The 17,720-nt window shown below is 46.2% G+C and overlaps 1 protein-coding gene across 1 annotated transcript in view; it reads right to left on the bottom strand.

Annotated features, from left to right (window-relative positions):
* The window catches only part of LOC139279435 (N-acetyl-beta-glucosaminyl-glycoprotein 4-beta-N-acetylgalactosaminyltransferase 1-like), a 980,786-nt gene that overhangs the window by 283,770 nt on the left and 679,296 nt on the right, over positions 1-17,720 (bottom strand). The window contains exon 8 of the mRNA XM_070898559.1: positions 15,058-15,136. Within this exon, the coding sequence (XP_070754660.1) occupies positions 15,058-15,136 (79 nt within the window). The remainder of the gene's footprint in view (positions 1-15,057; positions 15,137-17,720) is intronic.

Genomic DNA, 17,720 nt, shown 5'->3' with positions numbered 1-17,720 from the left:
CAAGCTCTTCAGCATTATCTCTGGTCAGTTGTGGTACTACCGAAATGGATCTTGTTGGTTCATACTGAGCTCGCCCTGGCAGGCTCATGCAGCTTGAAATCTTGCACGTTGGAGTGTGCCTTGCTTATGTTGGGCCAAAACTGGATATGGCTTCACATGGCTTGGCAAATGGCAGGTTGAAGACTGGTTCTTCAGATTGAACCAATTATTATTTTTTTTTTTGAAATTCGTAGCCAATCGTTCCAATTCTTTATCAAATCACAAACGCCAGAGGTCACCTTGGGCCCATTCAAGAATCACTCTGCGCCAATGCTCTTAGCCAAAAGGCCTAGAGTCACTGCACCGTTCCTGGAAGTACTGCAATACCAGGTTCGTGCCATGGAGGTGGATGGGTCAGGTCCCCCACACACCTCCGTGGAGGTGGATGGGTCAAGCCACCCCACCCACCTCCTACTTCCAAAAAAGCTTGAACCAAATGTGCCATCTGAACTAAGGTTCTTCAACTCCAAAAATATCACATTCTAAAAGACTTTGAAGTTCTCATAATTTACCAACATCTTTACAGTTGAGATTATAAATAATATAACTTTTAGCTGGTTGCTCATTTCCCACCAAAAGGTACAGTAATAATGAGAATCTTCAGCTAAAAATGACTAAGCTGCTTTGCCAGGCTATCTTTGCTGAACAGCCAGCTGGATTCATAAGGAAATAAATACAGGGGAAAGCGTACAATGAAATACGACTGGTCCATTGGCTGTCACAGATGATGCAATGGGCTTGCATCTCTATCAACTTACATTCAATCATGCATAATCCAAAGCAATCCCAGTAACTTTATTGGACATTAATTATGCAAATGTTAATAGCACAAGCTTCACCCAAGGCTAAAGTGCTAAACCAAAGACGTGATGACATTCAGAATATACATCCTCAGATAGTCCCACCAGAATAAATATCACAAGCTCTACTTAATGCCTCTCAACAAAATTCAGAAGTCCATGGAGGAATATATTACTGATACTTGCATCCACCAAGCTTTGCATTAGGGATTTCTGGTTCAGGTACATAAATACTGCATATAAGTGGTGTATAGGCCACAATCATGATTTAGAATCCAGGTCTGTTTTGTACATCTGTGCTTTAGTCAAGCCATGGAGGTGGACATGATCTGCATCATGATCTAGTCTAAATATCGGTCTCAAAAATAAAACACTTTATTTAGACACAATAACAGTATAACGTTAAAAAGTTCAAAACAGGACAAGTATATTTGGTACATTGAAAACTCATCTTCCAAGCAACCGTGTCCAATTTAGACTGATAGGGCTAGAAATATGGCCCTGTAGTGCCCTTTTTTTCAGCGCTAAGGATGACATTGTGTTAAAAATGGTTACCCGCACCACACGCCCACACTTTTGGCGTGGGCCGCATTGGACGCCATTTTGGTGAGGGTGGTAGAACGGCGGTAGAAGCATGCGCCGGAAGTATGCTGAGTGGGCAGATTGTGATGTCAATTAACGTTCCATGCTGATTTGAGGGCAGCGCTGCCATTTTCATCCTCAACGCTGGAGCTAACGCCCTATCTTAACATCGCACAGCTGAACATGCATTCAGCAGCAAGGACCCCCACCACCAATATTTAAACGGATCAGAAATCACTCTCAGGTTAGTTGCTTTACAAAGGAGTTGCTCATAGAACTTTGCCACCTCTTCCAATCAGACCTGCAGCCTCACATCAGGGCAAGGACAGCGTTGTCAGTGGCAGTGAAGGTGACCATGACCCTGAATTTTCTCACGTCGGGATCCTTCCAGGCTGGAGCAGGTGACATTTGCAACATCATCCAGTTCGCCGTCCGCTGCTGCATGGGAGAGGCAACAGACACTCTTTATGCCAGAGGGGACTTCATTGTCTTCTCTCTGACCAGAGAGAAGCAGGCAGAGCATGCACATGGCTTTGCCAGTATAACGGGCTTCCCCATGGTGCAGGACGCCATCGACTGCAAGCACATGCCTTTGCGGGCGACGCATCTAAATGCTGAGATGTACGGCAACCGCAAAGGTTATCATTTGCTGAATGTGCATTTGGTGTGCAACCATACTCAGCATATCATGATGATGAATGCCCGGTTTCCTGGCAGCAGTCAAGATGTTCTTGTTCTGTGCCAGTCCACTGTTCCCTCAGTCTTTGAGCCATCACGTCAAACCAGAAGATGGCTACTGGGTGACAAGGGCTATCCACTGAGCATGGCTCATGCCTCCACTGTGCAACCCATGCACACGTGGGCATCATCATCATCATCATCATCACATGCTGTCCCTCGAAATCGAGGAAGACTTGCTTCCACTCTAAAAATGAGTTCTCAGGTGACTGAACAGTCCAAGATGGGAATTACAGTCTCTGTCACAGGTGGCACTGACAGCTGTTGAAGGAAAGGGTGGGTGGGGAGTCTGGTTTGCCGCACACTTCTTCTGCTCTCTGCGCTTGATTTCTGTATGTTCTCGGCGATGAAACTCGAGGTGCTCAGCGCCCTCCCGGATGCTTTTCCTCCACCTAGGGCAGTCATGGGCCAGGGTTTCCCAAAATCCGGTGGGGATGTTGCACTTTATCAAGGAGGCTTTGAGGGTGTCCTTGAAATGTTTCCCCTGCCCACCTGAGGCTCGCTTGCTGTGTAGGGATTCAAAGTAGAGCGCTTGCTTTGGGAGTCTTGTGTCGGGCATGTGGACGAAGTGGCCCGCCCAACGGAGCTGGTTGAGTGTGGTCAGTGCTTCGATGCTGGGGATGTTGGCCTGATCGAGAACACGGACGTTGGTGCGTCTATCCTCCCAGTGGATTTGCAGGATCTTGCGGAGGCAGCGCTGGATCATCACTGTGCGACAACGCCAAGAGAAATGCAGAGAACAGCACCAACCCTTGTACATGGCCTTCTTTGATCTCACAAAGGCCTTTGACACTGTTAACCATGATGGACTATGGATGGTCTTCCTCCATTTCGGCTACCCCCAAAAGTTTGTCACCATCCTCCACCTGCTCCATGACGACATGCAAGCTGTGATCCTGACCAACGAATCCACCACAGACCCAATCCACGTCCGGACCGGGGTCAAGCAGGGCTGCGTCATCGTGCCAACGTTCTTCTCGATCTTCCTCGCTGCAATGCTCCATCTCACTCTCAACAAGTTCTCCACTGGAGTGGAACTAAACTATAGAATCTGTTCAACCTTTGTCGCCTCCAGGCTAGATCCAAGGTCGTCCCATTCTCTGTCATCGAACTACGTGGGTAGCATGCATAAAACAAAAGCCATGCTGTCACATGGAATCTTATAGAGCAGACCACTGTTGTCCTTAAACAATGCTTCTGCTGCATGAACCGCTCTGGAGAAGCCCAGCAGTACGCAGCACCGCATGTCTCATCGTGGTCTGCTGCATGCTCCACAATCTTGCCATTATGAGGGTACAGCCCTTGGAGGATGAGGAAGATAAGGAGGATGATTAGAAAGAGGAGGAGGATGAAGAGGATGAGGAGGAGGAAGAAGCGGAAGAGGAGGAAGCGGAAGGATGAAGGCAAACCAGACAACCCCTTTCTGGCCGGGCTGTCCGTGGCAGACTCATTCGACTGTGGTACCAGTGAATGCAACCCCAATTCCCCACTCATCAATAGTCCCACACCTTCCCTTTCCTCTGTTACTAACCATCACAGCATCCTCTTGGTCAAAATGCTGAAATAAAAGCCACCACAAAAGAAATATTCCAATCCAACTTTATACATCAATCCATCCAATATTACATAACAAAGTTAACTAATCACCCTTAAGCATTCCTTTAGTTTCTGCCTTCTGTGTGCCTTTGCCTGTCCCAGTGCTCCTACAAAGTGCTACCCCAGCGGCTGCAGCATGGCTGGTGGAAGGCTAGTGTTTTTCAGTGGGGGAGACCGCAGATGGCCTTGTAGAATGACCTCAAGCAGTTCCTTGTCTATAAGGCCTGGCATTAGATTGCACCACCTCGGCATGGGCGGCAGCAGTCCGGGCTAGCTGGCTGACAGCCAACTAGAGGAGTGACAGTGGTGGGAGGACGAATGCTGTCATTCTGAGAGAGGACAGCAGGTTCGTGCTCCACGGAGCCACTGCCATTTCCACGGGGCGATGCCTCAGCATTCCTCGTAATCTTTGAGTACAGATTGCTGTATTGCCGTGACACCCTGCAAGCCCCTTTCCACAATGGAAAATGCAATCACGATGGCAGCAATCTGAGCTTGCGTGGCAGCAAGCTGAGACTGCAAGAGAGCAGTCTGAGCTTACATGACAGAAGTCTCAGATGTTGGGTGGCTTCTGGGTTATGTTGCAATGGAAGCTGAGACATGGGCCATCTGGCGCTACATGAGGGTTGGGTCCACAAGTGCGCTAATGGAGTTGCCCATCACTTCCGTGCTGGAAATCAAGGGCTCCAAGGTCTGCGCAAAACCCTGTGCAAGTTTGGTGCCAAACTTCTCCATGCTCCTTGACATTGCACTCGGGCCTTCTGGCAGGGTTGCCAATGCACCAAGCTTTTTGTTGTGTATACCCATCAGCGTTCTTCTGTAGGCTGCCCCATCAAAGTCCTCATCTGAGTCCTCTGCAGCAGAACACATGTGCGACCTCGCCCTCTGGGCACCTGGTACCTGCGCTACCCTTTCCCCCTGCCCTCGCTGCAGGTATCTCGTGTCCGGTATCTCACCACCTGCAGATCCCACCTCTAACCTATCCTCTAAACTGCGCAGAGTGTCAGTATTTGAGCTGGTGCTTTTCGATTTTATTGCTCTTCCACCATTGCTTGGTTAGGTGGCAGATCTTGGCTATCTGAAAGGAAAAAGTCACGTGTAATGCAAGGAGTATAGCAAATAAGACGGATGAGCTAAGAGTACAGGTATCACTTGAGAGTATGACATTATAGCCATTACAGAATTATAGCTGAAAGAGGGGCAGGTTTGGCAGATCAATATTTCTGGCTACAGGATTTTTAGACAAGATAGAGAGGGGGTTAAAAAAAGTGGGGGGGGGGGGGGTGCGGTACTGATTAAAGAAAATATTGCAGCAGTGAGGAGGGATGATATGTTAGAGGGATCATCAAATGAGGTCATATGAGTCGAATTGAAAAATAAAAAAGGGGCGATCACACTGCTGGGCGTGTATTATAGACCCCCGAACAGTGGGTGGGAGATAGAGGAGCAAATATCTAGGCAAATTGCTGTGAAGTCCAAAAACCATAGGGTAGTAATAGTAGGGGATTTTAAGTATCCAAATATTGATTTGGACAAATTGAGTGTGAAGGGTATAGAGGGTGCGGAATTCTTGAAAAGCATTCAAGAGAACTTTTTTAGTCAGTATGTAGCAAGCCCAACATGAGAGGGGGCGGTCTTAGATTTAGTTTTGGGGAATGAAGCTGGGCAGGTTGAAGGGGTATTAGTGGGAGTGCACTTGGATGCCAGTGACGATAATTCAGTCAGATTCAAGTTGGATAAGGACAAGAATAGGCCTGGAATAAAAGTTCCACATTGGGGAAGCGCTAATTTTGCTAAGTTAAGGAGTGTTTTGACCATGGTGGACTGGAAACAGCTACTTGTGGGTAAATCAGTGTCGGAACAGGAGGAGGCATTTAAGGAGGAGATCCGGAAGACTCAGGCCAAACATGTGCTCTTAAAGAAAAAGATTGGGAAAAATAATTCTAGAGCCCCTTGTATGTCTAGGGACCTACAGGGGAGGATTAAGAAAAAAAAGGGATGCTTATGTCATATATCAATGGCTAAATACTATAGAATCTTTAGAGGAATATAGAAAGTTAAGAGGCAAAATTAAAAAGGATATTAGGAATGCTAAGAGAGAGCACAAGAAATTCTTGGTCAGTAAAATTAAGAAAAACCCTAAGATGTTCTTTAAATATATTAAGAGCAAGAGGGTAATTAAAGAAAGGGTAGGGCCTATTAGAGACCATGAGGGTAATCTTTGTGTGGAGGTGGAAGATGTTGGCAGGGTTCTTAATGAATACTTTGCATCTGTTTTCACAAAGGAAAGGGGCAATGCAGATACTGCTATCGAGGAAGAGTGTGATATTCTGGATGAAATAAATATAGATTGAGAGGAGGTATTAAGGGGTTTAGCAGCTTTGAAAGTAGATAAGTCCCCAGGCCCAGATGAAATGTATCCCAGGCTGTTGAGTGAATTAAAAGAGGAAATAGCAGAGGCCTTGACCATCATTTTCCAGTCCTCCTTGGATCTGGGCATGGTTCTGGAGGATTGGAGGACATAGAAACATAGAAACATAGAAAATAGGTGCAGGAGTAGGCCATTCGGCCCTTCTAGCCTGCACCGCCATTCAATGAGTTCATGGCTGAACATGCAACTTCAGTACCCCATTCCTGCTTTCTCACCATACCCCTTGGTGCTAATGTAAGTACCCTTGTTTAAGAAGGGAGAAAGGGATAGGCCGAGTAATTACAGGCCTGTCAGCCTAACCTCAGTGGTAGGAAAATTATTGGAAAAAATCCTGAAAGACAGGATAAATCTGCATTTGGAAAGGCAAGTATTATTTAGGGACAGTCAGCACGGATTTGTTAAGGGAAGCTCGTGTCTGACTAACCTAATTGAATTTTTTGAGGCGGTAACCAAGAGGGTCAATGCGGGTAGTGCGTACGATGTAGTATATATGGACATTAGCAAAGCTTTTGATAAGGTCCCACATAGTAGACTGATCATGAAGGTTAAAGCCCATGGAATACAGGGCAAAGTGTCAAGTTGGATCCAAAATTGGCTTAGAGATAGGAAGCAAAGGGTAATGATTGATGGATGTTTTTGTGACTGGAAGGATGTTTCCAGTGGGGTTCCGCAGGGCTCAGTACTGGGTCCCTTGCTTTTTGTGGTATATATCAACGATTTAGATTTGAATATAGAGAGTATGATTAAGAAGTTTGCAGATGACAATAAAATTGACTGTGTGGTTAATAATGAAGAGGAAAGTCATGGGCTGCAGGAGGATATCAATCTACTGGTCAGGTGGGCAGAGCAGTGGCAAATGGAATTTAATTCAGAGACATGTGAATTGATGCACTTTGGGAGGGCTAATAAGGAAAGGGTATACACATTAAGCAGTCAGCCACTTAATAGTGTCGATGAACAAAGGGACCTTGGAGTGCTTGTCCACAGATCCTTGAAAGTAGCAGGCCAGGTGGATAAGGTGGTCAAGAAGACATACGGAATGCTTGCCTTTATTGGCCGAGGCATAATTATGCTTAAATTGGATAATATCTTGGTTAGGCCAAAGCTGGAGTATTGCTTGCAGTTCTGGTCGCCGTATTTTAGGAAAGATGTAATTGCACTAGAGAGGGTTCAGAGGAGGTTTACTAGGATGCTGCCTGGAATGGAGAATCCTAGTTATGAGGACAGATTGGAAAGGCTGGGTTTGTTCTCAATGGAACAGAGGAGGTTGAGAGGAGACCTCATTGAGGTGTACAAAATATTGAGGGGCCTGGACATAGTGGATAGTAAGGGTCTATTTCCATTAATGGAGAGGTCTATAATGAGGGGATATAGTTTTAAGGTGGTTGGTGGAAGGTTTAACGGGGATTTGAGGGTTGTGGGGATCTGAAACTCGCTGCCTGGAAGAGTGGTGGATGTAGAAACCCTCACCACTTTTAAGAGATGGTTGGATGTGCACTTAAAGTGCCGTAACCTTCAGGGTTTAGATTAGATGACCTTTTGTTGTTTAGCGCAGATATAATGGTAAGTACTGCAGGAAATAGAATACGGCCAGGGTGATCTCCTGGACTAGTTTTGATCGCCAGGATGGGTCGGAGAGGAATTTTCCCAGATTTTTTCTCCCTAAATTGGCCTGGGTTTTTAATTTGTTTTTTGCCTCTCCCAGGAGATCACATGGCTCCGGTTGGGGTGGAGTGTGGAACGTTTTAGTATAAGGAGTGTCGCAGTCGTGGTGAAGTGGATTAGTTGGGCTGGGTGCTCTTTGCCTTTCCGTCATTGTTCATAGGTTTATATGTAACCTTTAGGGCTACTGACCAAGGGCCATGTGGCTCTTTGTCGGCCGGCGTGGACACGATGAGCCGGAATGGCCTCCTTCTGCGCTGTAAATGTCTATGTTTCTAGTGAGGGGAGGGATAAAACAAGAGGTGCATGCTTACACTACGTGCAGTTCGTAAATCAGAAGAGATTGTGAGATGAGGGGGAAATGGGATGTGAGAAGGAGGATTACATGAGGATACCGTCATCTTGTATTCTTTCAGCCATACCACTGGCCACGGGCTCAGCAATGGCCTGCCCGCCAGTAATGGCACAGTATCCTCCTTCAGGGTCAGGTTATGCAGGCGCGTCTGTCCCCTACTGGTTAGGTCCTGCTGCCTCTGGTTGTGAGCCACCTTGTCCTGCAAGAGAGAAGGAAGTGTGTCAGTGAGTGTGGTGTAATCTGTTTGGTGATTTGCCTGATACGGTTGAATAGCTGAAAGTATGTGGAAGCTGTGAGAGGTGGGTGTGAGGCTTGCAGCAGTGGTTAATGTGTGAGGGCGAGGTGAAGCTATGAATGTGAGGTATGAGTCGTGTTTGGTGGAGATTGTTGGTGGGTGAGTGATGGGGCTGTGGTACATTGAGCAGCGAGTGGTGTAGATGGTGGGATGTTAAAGATGAATTCACCTTGACTACTCGTATGAGGTCATTAAACTTCTTCCTGCACTGCATCCAGGTCCTTGGGCTATACTGCTGACATTCACCATGATGGCTAACTGCTCCCAATGCCTTTTGTGCATTTGCCTGAAGGGCCATCTGTGGAAACAGGGACCTCTCTCCTCGTGTTAACCTCCTGCACCAAGGCCTCCAGTACTGCATTGGAGAACCTTAAAACACACTCTCTCCTCTGTTGTGACATCAGTAGACCTTTATGCTGCTCTGACTCTTTTCCAAACCAGTTGAATGACCTGCTGCAGGCAGAATGCACCGGTCTCAGTGAGAAATGGAAAAAAAAAATGCTGAAAAAAAGCCATAAAACACCAGAGATATGAATTTGGGTCCTATTACACCTAAAATTTTAGGTGTAAAATTTACAGCCCATTCTGAACCAGCATAAATTCAGGAAATTTACATGAGCTGCACTTTAGCATAGAGGGCAGGGCTAAATTAATGAATGGCAAACGATTTCAGCTGCGGTTTTGCAGAATCAGTGTAAAAGATGGAGGAAATTTGAGCCGAGCTTAAAAATGGACGCAAGTCATTTATATCCGAATTTCCTCAAAATTTGACGCTGAAACTCGGCATTATGCCATACTTACGCTGTTGTTTCAGCGTGTGCTTTAAGTAAGTTCTGAGCTGTGGTCTCACTTGGGATCAACTGTGAAGGCCCTCACGTTGCCCCTCCCCTCTGGTAGTCTTATACTCCGCCAAAACTCACCGTCAAGGCTCACATGTAGCATGGTCATTTGGGTTACGTTACTGTGAAATAGGCAGTGACAAGGGATCGTCTGCCGTACAGGTAGTAGAATGTACTGTGCCGGGGCTGCCCATTAGATTACTGGCTCCTGTTTTGTCTGCTGTGGGCAATTGCTCCATGAGCTGGAAATAAAAGGAGTCTGAGAAAACATACAGAACAATCTTGCCACAATTTTTTTTTTAATTTCTTGGCAGGATTGACGATAATTTAGATAGTAAATGAGCTCTGGGAGAAGAAAAAGGGAGAACAAAGTTTGCTCAGATCTTTTTGAACTAAGTGTGTGTGGTAGGGCAGAGGTTGAGGTTGGAAACGGATCTAGTAAAAGGTCTTGTGTAACGATGTGATGGTGTGGGAGACCGGGAAAACTGGGATAATGAAGCGGAGAGAATTGAAGGAGCCGCATGAGCATAATAAAATGTAATGGAGGGGTCCGCCTTGCCCGCTCCCATATTGCAATATCTTCAATGAACCTTCAAGGTTTTGCTCCCAGATAGTAAAGGAGTTAGAGGTTTCCAGCTCTACACTATTTAATTCTTGGCAAGGTGTTTTATTAAAATTCTCATCCTTGTTTTCAAATTCTTCTGTGCCCTCACCAGCCTCTATCTCTTTAACCTCCTGCAGCCCTACAACCCTCCGAGATCTCTGCGCTTCCCTAATTCTGGCCTCTTGCGCATCCCAGATTTTAATCGCTCTACCATTGACGGCCGTGCCTTCAGCTGCCCAGGCCCTAAGTTCTGGAATTCCCTCCCTAAGCCTCTCCACCTCTCTCTCTCTTCCTTTAAGATGCTGCTTAAAACCTAACCCTTTGATCAAGTTTTGGTTACCTGTCCAAATAACTCCTTATGTGGCTTGGTGTCAAAGTTTGTTTGATAATGCTCCTGTGAAGTACCATGGGATGTTGTACTACGTTAAAGGCACTATATAAATGTAAGTTGTTGTTTTCAAACACTGGTTGACTAGAACAGCAATCTTCCGTTGGGGAGGCAAATTAGACATGTTGTTTGTATGTCTAATTTGCCTCCCCAACGGAAGATTGCTGTTCTAGTCAACCAGTGTTTGAAAACAACAACTTATATTTATACAGTGCCGTTAACATAGTAAAACGCCCCAAGGCGCTTCATAGGAGTTTTAAAAGACAAAACAAATAAATTTGACACTGAGCCACACAAGAGGAAATTACCGCAGGTGACCAAAAGCTTGGTCAAAGAGGTAGGTCTTATGGAGCATCTTAAAGGAGGAAAGAGAGGCAGAGAGGCGGAGAGGTTTAGGGAGGGTGTTCCAGAGTTTATGGCCCAGGAAGCAAACCTCACCTTATTAATATAATGTAAAACAATAAAATATTTTGATTAAGCAGTTATGTATACAGGGGATGCAAGTTCTGCATAATAAACAAGTAATTAAATGGGCCCAAATTTCCCCAGGAGTTGCTCCATTTTTTTTGGAGCAATTTGATTTTTCTGGAGTATCTTTTTAGTTACAATCCTGGCCATTTAATTTGCGCCATTGTAAGTGAGTTAGTTAAAAAAAACCTAAGTTCTGTTTTTTTTCCAAAAGGGGATGTTCCCAGCCACTTACGCCTGTTTTGGCCATTTAAGCGAGTTTGGCCAGCAAATAGTTGCTCCAAACTAACTCAGGCCAGCGTATGTTGCCACTTCTGTCCGCACAGAAGCACCTTCCTGAGAGTTAAGGAGTCGGTGCAAGTATCTACATTTAAAGCACCACCAAGCACCAAACAAAGCACAAAAAGTAACAAGCATTCAATAAAAAATAAAGAACTGAAGTAAATAATTAAATTAACAAATAAAGAACTGAAGTAAATCCTACCTTCAACTAAACTCGGCAGCGGCTGGCCGTGCGGGAGTCCCTTCGGCCTGGGATGGGGAGGGAAAATGCGGCTGCCGCCCCACCAACTTTCAACCCGGGAGTTTTTTCCCTTTTTACCCATTTTTCGGGTGTTTGGTCGGGCTTTAAAAACGGCAGCCTGAAACCTGGCAGAGGCATGGGGCTTCAGTTCCCTTGTGTGAGGGACCGCAGACAACTCCATTTAGCCCCGAAAGGAATTCGGAGATCGGCCGACACGCCCGAGTTAAGCCCTGGGGTCTTAGCTCGTAGGCAGAAGGGTATTTTGTCGGCGCCAGCCGGTATCTCCAGCACAACAACACGTACACCGCTGTCCTCAAGACCAACCTGGGCGGGTTAGTACAGGCAGATGGACGGGGGGTGGGTGCACGAGTGCGCTGGAGTCCGGGCTCGGCTCACACCATTCTGGAGTCCCGATTCAGAGAGAGAGAGAGAGAGAGAGAGAGAGAGAAAAGAGAGAGAGAGAGAAAAGAGAGAGAGAGAGAGAGAGAAAAGAGAGAGAGAGAGAGAAAAGAGAGAGAGAGAGAAAAGAGAGAGAGAGAGAGAGAGAGAGAGAGAGAGCGTGCCAGAGGGACAGGCGACATTGGAGCGAGAGAGCAAGAAAGCGAGAGCGAGAGAGAGAGATAGAAAGGCCAGAAGCAGTGGCTGGGCAGCTTGAAGTGTCGGAGGATAAAAGCAGGCAACAGCGACGGCAGCAAGATGTACGGGGACTGACTTGGGCGCACGCTCAGCGGTCGGCAAGTGTGCTAGAGCCAGGTGGGCCACATGGGGAAGGACACCGAGGTCCAGCGCAACACACGGCACTGCAGAGACTCTTTGGCAAACCGCCACCCGACGAAACGAACGCAAAGCCAGACCAGCATGGCCAGCGACGTCGCTATACGACAAGCTATCCTCGGTCCAAAAACACTAGACTGCAGCCAAAGACGACTAAACTCTCCCCCTCTCTCTCGCTCCGATCAAAACTCAGTTGCACTAACCTGTTTCTTGCAGCCCTCAGAGGCCATTTGGCCCTGGGATGGGCAGGGGGGGGACGCGTTCTGCAGGCATCATCACCACAATCATGGGAAGGAGCTACTGCGCATATGCGACCGCTCTGCTGCGCATGCGCACAGCTGCCGGCACTGTTTTTGGCGCAGGGCTGTAGCTCCGCCCCCCATTTCACGAGGAGCGCCACGCCAGGACCCAGGACACACAGCAAAGCGGCCAGAATCGTGAGTAAGTTTTTTGGCGCCGTTAAGTTAACAGTTAAGTGACACCATGCCACTCCTGACCAAAGCAAAAGTAATGTCAAGAATGGAATAAAGCCAGTCCCCTTACAAATTTCACGTGTGTGTGTATGTCAGTGTGCGGGTGAGTGTGTGTGTCTGCATATAATTACACAAGCTGACTGGTTTCCATTCCCATGATTTAGGATCCCAAGCACAGCCTTCCATGTATCGATTTGCATCTGCAGCCTATCATTATAGCCTACACATAATCCTGAACATACCTTCAAACTAAAGCACAGAACAATCAGATTTCATTGGCGCTCATCACATAACTGGAGACAGTAAGTACAGCTTTACTTGGCTTTTAGACTCTACTACCCTTACACTGTCAAGGTCCTTTTCAAAGGCTCTTAGTGGTATTTTGCACAACTTCCCATCTTTTTCTGTTAACTAATTTAAGATCTTTTTGAAGGTTTAATATTCAATTAAAGCTTAGATAATAATAGATGACCACCCGTACTGTTCTGGCAAAGTCATGACATGCAGGTAGAATCAGTTCCACCAGTGTAGCATGAGTATATTTCTCATGATTGGTATTCTATTCCATCTTCTCCTGCTGGTTCAGCCACTATCTTGTTTTCTCAGTGCTTTTACACCTTTGAAGAAAAATGACTGCCCCTGCCTCAGTCTTAAACTACCAGAGTATATTTTTTTCACTGCTCGGTAAACTCGATGATTGACTGACACCCACCATGGTATCAGCATTTTGTATTCACAATTGAGTTTGAACACAGTATTCAAACAAACAATCAGACCAATTTATTTTCAAACAATGTGACTGAATTGTTAACTTTACTAGAGGAATGCTTTTCATGACAGTTAATTTTCACTTGTTTTGCACAGTTTTCTCTTCGTCTACCTATTGGCATTGCTTATTGTACATTTTGTCTGTTGTGATATTGGCAAGACAGCAAGAATTGGCAAGAATCGACATTAGTACATCGAGTTATAAACATTTATATAGTTTCACAATGCTGCATGTTGTGAGGATCAAGATGGGTTGTTAGTGGTGGGGCTGGGGGGGGCGGAGGGGGGGAGTGGGGGCGGAGGGGGAAAGGAGGGGATAAGTGATCAAGGGAATCTGGGATATTATTTATTATGTTTTGGAATGGTGCAGGGATTGGGTATGGCCCTTTGTCCTCCCTGAAGGTAGATTGGCATTTTCTAACCTTCTCTCTCAGGTTGGCCTTCGGCGGATGTGCTGCGATATCCACGAGGGCGGGTCTCATTAAGCAAGACACCAAGAATGAGGGTCCAGATTACTTTGTACCCCTCCAGTGTCAGGAGGAGACATCACTTGCTCCAAATGGCATATGTCCCGTAGATCCTTCATGAGTATGACTCTTGTGGTGGGAAGTGGAACTTTTCCAAAGGAAATTTTCATGAGCGGTGTAACTTGAATGCTGCAGTTGGAACTCGACTCTCGAGAGCAACATCTGTAGGCCTGTGGCTAGTCACCGCCTTGATGACATCTTGGAATGAGGTCCAAAATGGTTGCATTTGGAAACATACCCCATTCATGCTCTTACTTTCTTTCCCCCTTTGTATCCAGTAATATTTCCAAATTTTGAGGGTGGATGGATCTCTGCCAATTCCACGCTTGAACCAGTCTTACACTCAATGATGACACAGTATGGCATACTCACCGACAGCAATTGTGACCGTGAATACAAAGCCTGTATCCTATCATCGTCGAAATCAAACGCAGGCAGCGGAAAGAGCGGGCGGCAAACCAGTCCCACCCACCCACCCCTACCCTCAACGACTATCTGTCCCACCTGTGACAGAGTCTGGGGTTCACGTATTGGACTGTTCAGCCACCTAAGGATTCATTTTAAGAGTGGAAGCAAGTCTTCCTCAATTCCAAGGGACTGCCTATGATGACGATGATGATGATGACGACATAGATTGTTACCACAGCAATGCTCGTTTATGGATCTTCATGTTAATCATCAACTGGCAGTTCACACATGTAAATTAGTTCATGTATGAAGTGGGACACTCAAACCACATACAAAACTGGGCCCATGTTAAAAACAGGCATATATTACAGACAAGTCTCGCCACCCAATGTTACAGTCATCTAAATTAAGGAGGGCAATATTTTTCAATTTCCAACAGTATCTTAAATACCAATCTTGGGAGCGCAACATTTAATTCCCCTCCGCCTTTCAGTGCTTGTTAAGAATCTGTTCTTTTCGAACATTCTCCGTTCTGACGAAGGATCATCGACCCAAAATGTTAACTCTCTTTCTCTCCACAGATGCTGCCTGACCTGCTGAGATTTCCAGCATTTTCTGTTTTCATTCCAGATTCCAGCATCCGCAGTATTTTACTTTTGTATTTAATTGAGAGCGAGCTGAGATAATCGGAGCAGATGCATTGAATCAGTTTGGTATTGACCAGTCCCTGATTAATCCACCAATGAGCATCCTATTCTGAGAGAGTCACTAAGTCACTGTCACTTACCCCAACTTCCACGTGATCTGATCCCTTATCATCCTGCTTGTGAAGCAGCTCGAAGTAGTACCTTCTCGCAGAAATCACACTGTGGAGAAAGGAAACACACTGGTGAGGACAGTTTTAGAAGTAAGTCTCTGAGTGCCGTTCGATGCTGCAGTATGTTGGATCACTTTGTGCTGGTTTCATCACATAATCTAATGGTTGCCGACTCACAGCCTTGCCACAGTAGCACGACTCTGATTGTTTCTCCTAAAAGGTTTCCTTCCCACCTCATGTGGCACCGCTCGGCTATGTTCCCTGGCAACGTGCCAAAAATCACAAACTTTCCACTGAGGAAATTCAAGAGGGGTACAGCCTGTTATGGTGTCAAAGCACTGGTCCACATGCCCACAGCTTATTCTTTTTAAATGTATTTCTTATAAGTTCCTTTGATGGCTCAGTGGTCAATTGCGCTGCCCAGTGAAACAAAATCAGCCAGAATTTCTACCCCAATCAGTGTTCTTTGACCTTTGCCATGTGTGGACATTGAGTGAGCACTGGACTGTGCTCAGCTGTGATGACCTGCACAGTGGAAGAGCCTGTCCAGACTCATACATTAAAGAATGGCTATTTGGCTGAGGTACCAAAAGGGCCACCCCAGCAGAAGTCACCACATTGAGGGAGGAGACAATGGGCCCAATTTTGGCCATGACCTTTTTTTCTGGCGTAAGTTAAAAAATGCCATTTTCCCCCAAAAATTTGCTCCAGAGTAAGTCAGTTAGGTACGATTTCTTTTAGTTCAGTTTTTTTTTCCAAAAGGGGGCGTTCCCAGCCACTTACGCCAGTTTTGACCATTTATGCCACTTTGGCCAGCTAAAACTTACTCCAAATCGACTTAGGTCAGCGTATGTGGCCAGGTCGGAAAAACATTGCGGGCAGTTAAAAAATCGTCGCAGGTTAGGACATTTAAAGCACCAAAACTTACAAAGCACTAAACAAAGCATAACAATAAGCATTCAATAACAAATAAGAAATACAAGGAAGCTGAGGACCGGCACCAAGACTTACAAGGCACTAAACAAACCACAAAAAGTAATAAGCAATCAATCAATAACAAATAACAAAATAGAAGTCCTACCTTTATGCCAGAATCAAGTTTTTTTTTAAAGTCCCCCCACCACCCCCCCAAAACACTCTTTCTTCCCCCCCCCCCCCAAAACTCTCCTCCTCTCCACCTCCCCCTCCCCCCCCAATCAAAACTCTCAAGCACAACCATCAATGGGTAAAAAATAAAACTGAAGTCCTACCTTGGCCGGGGAACTCAGTGGGTTGGCCGGCCAGCGTGAGAGGCCACTCGTCCGGGGATAGGGTACGGCGATATCGGGGTGTCCCTTCGGCCGGGGACAGGGGCTGCGAGCATCGGGTCCTGCTCACAGCCACAAGACACGCTGGGAGGGCAGGAGCATGCGCGCAGACTTCACTGTGCATGCGCGCAGGTGCCGGCACGGTTTTCGGCGCTGGCCTCTTGCTCCGCCCCCCCACTTCACAATGCACGCCACGCTGGGACTCCGGGGGTTCGGAAGAGCGGCCAGGATGGAGCGACTTTTTTCCGGTGCCGTTTCCAGCACGCAAAGTCGGCGCACTTGGGCAAAATTGAGCCCTTTATAACCAGGGAGAGGGTTGGAGAAAATAAATAATTCCATTGTTTCCAAATCAGATTGAACAAAAATAGCCAAGTTACCACACAATAAACATCCCGACTGCTGCAGCTAGATAGCGGCGGTGAAAATTTTAAATGGTAATCTTAAGGATTGCACAGGGAAAATAACTTGAAATTTAAAAGCCAATGGGAATGCCTTGTGAATATAACTATAACCTTTAAGAACATGACATTTGAAACAAAATCGATTGCAATGTGTACAACTGCAACACACGGCTGCACTGAAAGGTCTGTTGAGCTCTGATAGTATTGGATTGGAGCTGCCAGCCAATCCATATGCAGTGGTGGCCTACCAGCATCATGCTTTTAAACAAAAGGCCACTTTCGGAGCAGTAGCTCCTCGAAGACTATCAACGTCAAAGCAGGTTATTGATTGAAGTCCGAAGCTTATGCTCAATAAATCTGTTCCTATAAGACATCTTCCTGGCAGTGGGACAGGGCTGATTTCCACTCTGCTCTCTCTCATTCAGCTCATTGCCTGCGCCAACTTCAGGATAAAATTGCTTATTCTGCGCATCACTGCAATTGAACTTGTGCTAATAGCACCAAGAGCCGTCTGACTGGGAACATCTCAAATTCCCCACAGATGGTTCTTTAACTCTGGACTTAATTACATTTGATGGTGAGAGAAATTAAAATGTACTAAACAGGTGTAGCTTAATTACCGCATAATGGCTTTTAAACCAGCCTTCCCAAACCAGCCTTCCCATTAAAAAGAGGCAAAACATAAACCAATAAAAATGCAGAAACTATGCTGTCTATCTGTAGGCGATGGTGCCGCGGGTCAGCATTCTCTTCCTGACCCTGCAGCTTAGACTTGAATCCAGTCCAAACTGATGGAATAAAAAAGTCTTCTCCATCTGCAGGTCGTAAGTGAAATGAGCTTGAATAGTTGCAATCCATTTGTGGGCCCACAGCAGAAAATAATTATCGGCAGATCGACATAAGTGGACGACCTCATCCGCCAGAG

The sequence above is a fragment of the Pristiophorus japonicus genome, chromosome 14 (assembly GCF_044704955.1).
Source record: "Pristiophorus japonicus isolate sPriJap1 chromosome 14, sPriJap1.hap1, whole genome shotgun sequence".
Lineage (NCBI taxonomy): Eukaryota > Metazoa > Chordata > Chondrichthyes > Pristiophoridae > Pristiophorus > Pristiophorus japonicus.
This window is presented reverse-complemented; position numbering and strand designations above follow the sequence as displayed.